General features: G+C 29.2%; 1 protein-coding gene across 2 annotated transcripts; it reads left to right on the top strand.

The window, feature by feature from the left end:
* Positions 1-238: 238 nt before the first annotated feature.
* On the top strand, positions 239-7,048 carry LOC145750241 (atlastin-2-like). Of its 2 annotated transcripts, none has more exons than XM_082566226.1 (17): positions 239-344; positions 555-763; positions 1,047-1,175; positions 1,367-1,528; positions 1,794-1,868; positions 2,048-2,327; positions 2,400-2,468; positions 2,611-2,640; positions 2,805-2,989; positions 3,474-3,545; positions 3,807-3,998; positions 4,134-4,217; positions 4,368-4,529; positions 4,808-4,888; positions 5,209-5,400; positions 5,693-5,764; positions 6,190-7,048. In XM_082566226.1, exons 1-17 carry the CDS (start codon positions 290-292, stop codon positions 6,568-6,570), a joined length of 2,430 nt encoding a protein of 809 aa, XP_082422352.1. In that variant the 5' UTR covers positions 239-289; the 3' UTR covers positions 6,571-7,048. The 2 variants fall into 2 exon arrangements, with proteins under 2 accessions (XP_082422352.1, XP_082422353.1); XM_082566227.1 differs by having other exon boundaries at positions 6,224-6,570.
* The last annotated feature ends 588 nt before the right edge of the window (positions 7,049-7,636 follow it).

Below are 7,636 nucleotides of genomic sequence, written 5' to 3'. Positions count from 1 at the left end.
TGCGTTTACTAAATTTTAGATAATTCTGAATAATAGCGGTTCTTCGAAACAAAACAAAAAAATTTAAAATAAGACCGAAATCATGCGTATTAAAAACTCAGTTTATTAATTTTAATTTTGCTCGTGCTAATGTAATTTCCTGTTGACTGAGTAGACATAAAAAGTGGTTCGTTTGCAAAATAACTTACTCTATAGTACGACAAAAGTAGGTATATTGTTACTTAGCATTGATAAATGACTTCATTTCGTTTTGTTCAACTGCAGATATTGCTTAGGTATATAATTTAAAATGAATTTTGTACAAGAAAAAATTCGTGAAATTATAACAACTCTCGAGACTGGTGGTATGTAGCTTTTTATTATTGTTTTTTACGTGTTTAAATTATTTGCCTTAAAAAATAATAATAAATAATTCTTTAGCATACTTTTTTTCTGATAGTTTTTGTGTTTTATCACATTACTTTAACAGTTAATAAGTAGTTTTAAAAATCATTTGATTAAATAACAAGAAGAATATAAGTTGGTTAATATAAATAAAGTATTTTTGCTATTAGGTAAAGCAAAGCAACTGTTAATAGAAAGAGAAGGTGGTGCTACAGGTTATGATTTAGATGAAAAAGTTTTAAGCGAAGTATTTCTACAAGATGAAATCAAAGATCTGCCTGTTGCTATTATTTCAATTGTGGGCGAAAAACGGAAAGGAAAATCTTTTCTCCTAAACCTCATGCTTTTATATTTAAAAGCCAACTCAAAAGGAGAAGTGGTTAGTTCTAATAATTATTAACGTTTTAACCTCCCAAAAATTGTAAAGTTAAAACGTAATACTGTTACTTAAAATGTATTTTTAATTACAAAAATTATAAATTTTAAATTAGAGATAATTAAAGCTTTTTGTGTGATCTGGTCATGATTTGCTTCAGTAATACTTGTTTACACAATCCCAGCTAAAAAAAAATTTTAATTGAGACATTCAGTTTTTACAGTAAAAATTAAATTTTATTTTGCTATAAAAAACAATTTAACCATTTTAAAATAATCTTTTAAAGATGTTTAAGGATTCTAATCCTGTGCAAATTCCGAATTGGTTTGACTGGCGAGGTGGCGATAAGGCAAACACAAAGGGAACTTGGATTTGGACTAAACCTTACATTATTCGCGATGCATTAAACAGGAAAGTAAGTACGCTAGCAAGATTGGATTACATGTAATCCTAACCCTTCTGTGTTGAACTCTGTTGTATTCGACTGTTGCTTAAAGCTTAAACCACAATTTTAAAATGGCTGGTAGCTTTATGTTCTGTAAGTAAACATATATATATTTTTTAAATGTTGTTTTAAGAGTAATAAAAATGTCACTTTTTAAACAGATTGCAGTTATAATATTGGACAATGAAGGTTCATTTGACAATGATTGTTCAGATAGTTTGAAAACAGCTTGCAAAGTATTTTGCTTTAGCACTTTACTGAGCTCGGTTCAAATCTATAATCTTCAGGCCCAACTTAACCAGAAAGATCTTGGACCGTTACTGGTAAGTTAAAAAGTAAAATGTAAATTGACTTGATTACTTTGGCCCCATAGCCTTCAAGTTAAGTTAATCTAAATGTTAAGTACATTGACTTGTTGTTTTTGTCTTTGTTGTTTTGATGCAATTGTTTTTGTCTCAAGTCATGCTTGACTAAAAATTTCTTTAGAGAAATACGTGTACATTTCTAAACGTAAAACGTTGTATTACACGACATCTAAAGTTTTAGAATTTTTAGTATTAACATTTAAATAGCCTAAATTATATTCAGGTATTTTCTGACTACACAAAACGAGTTAGTGAGGGGCAAATTTTAAACTCAGAAAAAAAATGCAAGCCATTTCAGGTAAAATTTTTATGTTTAATAATATTTAAAATCGTTAGTGGCAGTTCGGATATACCATCCACTTAAGGGACCAAGAAGGTTTTTTTTGGCTTGACTACAATTTTATCACGTTTAAACATAACTTAATGGTTATTTAAGTAATTTATTAATGTAAAAAATAAATAAACGCTTTTTTTCAGAATTTAATTTTTTCGATTCGAGACCGACATGACACTTCAAATTACGGTTTTGGATTTGATGAAGGACAAAGATATCTGAACAATGAAGTTTTTAAGAAAAGCGAGGAAAATCGAATGATCCAAGAGTCGTATGATTCAATCAAATGTTGTCTTTTTCCATTTCCCGGTAAAGGAGTAGCCGAAGGTAACCAAGAAACTACCAAAACTTTACCTGACGTGCGATTTACAGGGTGTTCGTCTCGGGGGAGTAGTTCAATGAAATATTTAGTACAAAGCGAAGGTAACTAAGTTGAAAAGATTTAGCGCGTACCCATAAGCACTTTAAATTAAACAAGTAACTCGTTTTTTTAAGATGTTGAACAAGATAAGCAGAGTGTGTTTAGTCTTCCGGAAGAATACAGAAGAATATCAAATGCTGGAGGTAAATATGCCGTCCAAAACCATCACCCATTGTACGTTTTATATCACTTAATAATATATCTACATTTAAAGTATAGCATTTTACCTATTAGTAATGCTTATTTTTTTATTTTGGTATACTAATCAACGTTGTTATTTGTTAGGTTGTTCCAGAAAGACTTTGTATCACACAGGTATATTTAGTTTTTATATTAAACATAGAAATAAAGTAAAATTTATTATGTTAAATTTTTACCATGTTCTTGTTAGCAAGACTCTGTTTAAATGGAATCAAAATATAAAAAATAATTTTAATTTTTTTTAATACCACTAAATAATAAGTTATGTTTTTATTTAGACATGCGATTACTATTTCGAGAAGAAATTGTTTCAATGTTTGACGAGATGTTTTCCCCTAAAAACATTGTGGCAAAAACGATTAATGGCAATGCCATACTTGCAAAAGATATCCCAAAATATGTTCGAAATTATTACAAAATTTTGAACGATGGAACTGTTGGCGAACCCAAGTCAATTTTAGAGGTTAATTTACAAAAGTTGTCACAAGAGTTTTCTAAGATTATAAACATTAGTTAATGTAATATTTTTAATTACTTAAAACGATATTTTTTTTGGTATATATCTATCTCCTTGATGTGAGTAGGTCGAATGCCCGACCTAAAAATAGAGTAAAAACTGTTACCCTGACCCAGTCTCGAGTTGTCTGTGGCAGGTTGAGATTTTATAGATTATAATTTCCCGATAATTATGGTGCTTATTATGTATTGGCTCAGCAAGAGTTCTTACTGTTTATTGCGCCTACCTTAAGAGCGCTACAGCATGAGAGCAGTGGGGGTTGAACCCACGACCTCTTGTGGTGTAGCATGTTTTCCCACCACTACACTAGGCTGCCGATCATATTACAGAAAGGCATGTGAGATATTTTGTAAACTAAATGCAACATTTTTAAAGCTTGTTTAATACTTGGCAAAGTGAAGTAAATGACAAAATCTTTAAAATATTTTAGGCAAATTTGTTGGCAAGTGCGCAAAGTGAAGTGACAGTGATATTGGGAAAATACAGCGAACAAATGGCAAGGGTAACTTTTTCTTAAAAGTCATTTTACGACTTATTTGCATTTAGACTAACACATAAATATATTAAATACCAATATTTGACAAATAAAATATCTGCAATATAACTATTTTTAAGTTAATACTATGTACAATATGTAATAAAAAAATATAACAGAAAACTAATAGTTTGAGCAACAAATAAATCAAATTTCCTGTATAAATGTAGCCCTTATAATATTTAACAAACTTGAATGGTCATAAACTGTTTTATTTTTTTTAATAAGCTTATGAACGACGATTATATTGAATCAGCAACGTTGGAAAAAACACACCAACTATTGGTTGAAGACTACGCTGAACAATTTTTGGAAACATTTCATTTTCCAGATAAGGAAGATGTCGACTTTATAAAAGACCTAAAAACACGCTTGGATAATAACTTTAACTGCTATACAAAGAAAAATGAAGCGTACAAAGTAAAAATTTGTTTATATCTTTATTTTATTTTTATTAACCTTAAGTTATCCCCCAAGTTGTTTTTTTTTTGCCTTTTGTTCTCATTTTTTAAATTTTAGTTGAAATATAAGAAATTAAAATGACTTAATTTTTAGGCTCAGTTGGAGCTGAATTACAAATCTACTATATCGGATCACATTTGCATTTTACAACGTCAGCTTCGTGATAAAATTAATCAGGTTTAAACAATATTTAGTAACCATTTTTTAAAACCATTTTTATCAAATTCGTGTAATGCTATTTTTGTCTTCAATTTAAAAAAGTCAAAAAATGTCAGTCTACTATAAGCTTTCTCCTTTTTAAAATAACCCCATTTTAATATTTTCCAGGAAAACCCAAGTCTTAGTTATAACACACTAAAAGAGGGGGAGATGCGAAAATTCAAAGACAAATATAAAACTAAACCATTATATCAAGTTTACAAGGAAATACTTGAAAACAAAATCAACGAAATTGTAGACACAGCAACAGAAAGAAAAGACAAAATGAAGGTAATACCGTTTGGTAAAAAAAAACTTTTTTTAATTCAATTTTTTTGTAAAAAGCTGATTTTATAGATTGTAATCATAGTGCATCATTTGTTACCTTGGTCTAGTTTCAAATAGGCAATTTTAAATGTTATTAATTTCGTTTGTCGGTTTTCAATCTCTCAGTCATTTATTTACGTCATCATTACTTGGCACCGTTTATAGTATTCTCGTTTAAATAATGAAACCTAAACCCAGAAATATAAAATTGATACATTTTAAATTAAACTTACTCACATTAGAAACTTGGTGAAGATGAAATAATGGAGCAACAAGAAATGGAAAAGCTGTTGGGTGAATTTCAAAATACAGTCAAAAAAACGGTAATTTTTTCATCACTTTCTTTATACTAGATAATGTAGTAATTCTTAAGCACGTTTTTTACATGCAAATATATAATTTTTTTGATTTTTTTGTATATATCTTCATCCTAAACATAGAGTAACATCAATTACTCCGACCCAGTCTCGAGTTGCGTCTAGCAGTTTGGGATATTATGAGTTATATTTGCCTTTTATCTATGCTGCTGATTAAGTGCTGGCTCAGCAGAAGTTTATACCGTTTATAGTGCCATACTCAACAATCTAACGTTAGGTATTTCAAATGCCTAACGTTAGCATTTTAACAATAAGTCTATTTTTAGATGGAAAACAAACAAAGGCTGCCAGAAGAGTTAGACAACAAATTGGAAGAAATAAAAATTGACTTTATTTCTACAGCAAAAAATAAATGGAAGGACAGTCAACAATCAGAGTATAAAGAAAGAAAGGAGCGAGGAAAAAAATTAAGGACTTTACTTGAAAGCAAGATCGAAGAAACTAGCAATGAGTATGAGGTAACAAGTTAGTAATAAAATATGTATTTTAACGTGCTTATTTTTTGATTGGTAAACTTATTTTGTCTTAGAAACATTTAAAAATGTTTATCATTAATTTAATAAAAATTAAAGAGCTTTTAACTTAATAAATTTCTAATTGGTGAACATTTGCGGTTTTTCAAATGCTCGTCCGCGAAAAAAAGTTTGCGAAAAAGGTTGACAACCCCTGTTTAAGCAACTGTACCAAGTCACCATTTCTAACTTTTTACAAATAAAAAATAATTTTTACTTTTTTTTTATTTAATTCAAGGTAACCTTCGAGAACCAATTGGATGCAGAAGTTAAAGACGTTGATGCACAATTCTCAGATTTTATAAAAAAGGTTGTTAATTTTTTTTTGTATATATCTTTATCCTCGATGTGGGAAAGTCGAATGCGCGACTTAAACATAGAGTAACATCAGTTACTCCGACCCAGTCTCGAGTTGCCTATGGCAGTTTGGAATAATATATAGAATATAATTGCCCGATATGTATAATGCTGATTAAGCAGGAATTTATGCCGTTTATAGCGCCAGGGCGCTACAGCATAAGAGCAGTGGGGATTGACCCTACGAGCTCATGTGGTGTAGCAAGTGTTTTTACCACTACGCTGCTGGTTTTTTGTCACTACAAAATTATTTTAAAAATTACGATAACAGTTTAACAAAAAAATTTAGACTTAAAATAATTACAACAAAAAGTCACTTATTATAGACACTGTTTTTGGTTTATAATTATATTTTTAATTTTAATGTGCCATTTATAGTCAATTGAAGGCAATAATATTGATGTTGCTACAGCCGATACACTCCACAGAATGTTTGTCAAAAAGATCGACTACAATACCAGGAACGGAACAAAAGGTTTTAACGACAAAGTTCGAGACTGTGTCGAAACCCAACTTAAAACCACGCTCATTCAATTCAAAGAAAAATGTGGAAACGCCGAAAAACAACTTTATCCGGATGCTAAAACCGAAGTTCTTACAACAGGAGAAAAATTAGCGGCGGGTTTGCATATTTCTGTTATTGTAGTAATAGCTATACCATTGGCCATCATAGCCTTGCCTTTTGCCCTTATTGGTTCCGTTGTGTATCTTTTTGTAAGTATCGGTCAAAAGGTAAAAGAGAAGTTTAGCAAACGTTAAAAAAATTAAACAAAACCCAATGTAAATATGTATTGACTATAAAATTTTGTCCAACAACAAAATACCGCCATAACTAAGTTAGCTAGTAGTATTTTTCCTAAGACCAACATTTGCAAAATTCGTGAATAAAAATGTTTGTAGGCTAACAACAAAAATATTTTTTTCTATTTGTTTATAGTTTTTACACATGTAACTTAAATGATCTGTTGTTATTCGACTATTGATCACATTCCTTGTTGTTTTTTATTAAAAAGGAGTTTTGTTGTGCAAATGTAAACTGCTTATGCATTTAGTATATCTAAATTGAAAAATTATTGTTTTAATACGTATTTTACTTTTTGCTTATTTTAATCATTTAAAGTTTTTTAAAATGCCTCTTGCCTACAAGTTATATGCAGTTGGTAAAGTTTTATATATTAGTTTTATATTCAATGTGTATAGAAAATAACAGTCGGACCTAAACTTTGATAATAAATAGTTTTTACAAAAAGACTACTAAATGTTTATTCTTTTTAAATTTTTCAGTGGAATTGACTTTTATCTTTTGTTAAATGTTCAATATGTAGACTTGCCCTTTATGTATTTAGTTTGTTTTTGAACTTCGGGGGGGTGCGACTGAACTAGAAATTGTAAAAATCAAACACAACATTTACTTGGTAGGCATTTAAAATTTTGCAGCCTTGTTTTTTGCAAAACTTTAAAAGAAAAAAATTAATTAAAAAAGTATATTAAAATTAACCCTTGCTCTGATGGTACTTAAACTTTACTGTTGGCTTTTAACAAACACCGATGAACCTTGGATCCAACATAATATTTACATTTTCCAAACAGTAAACATTTTAAGCGCTATTCAAAGGTCACTTGATAAGCATGCAAGTTTCAAAGTCAAGTTATCAACATAAAATAACCTTGATTTTAGTTCAGAATTTACAAATTTTAAGACAAAAAATCTTTTCTCAATCAAAAGTACCAATAATTTATAAAAAATCTAAACTAAAACTTTACAAACAATGTTAAACTAGAAAATTAAGTCAAATATTTTTGTTTTTGGGTAAATAATAATAAA

This window comes from Corella eumyota, chromosome 4 (genome assembly GCF_963082875.1).
Source record: "Corella eumyota chromosome 4, kaCorEumy4.1, whole genome shotgun sequence".
NCBI classification, from domain to species: Eukaryota; Metazoa; Chordata; class Ascidiacea; order Phlebobranchia; family Corellidae; genus Corella; species Corella eumyota.
This window is presented reverse-complemented; position numbering and strand designations above follow the sequence as displayed.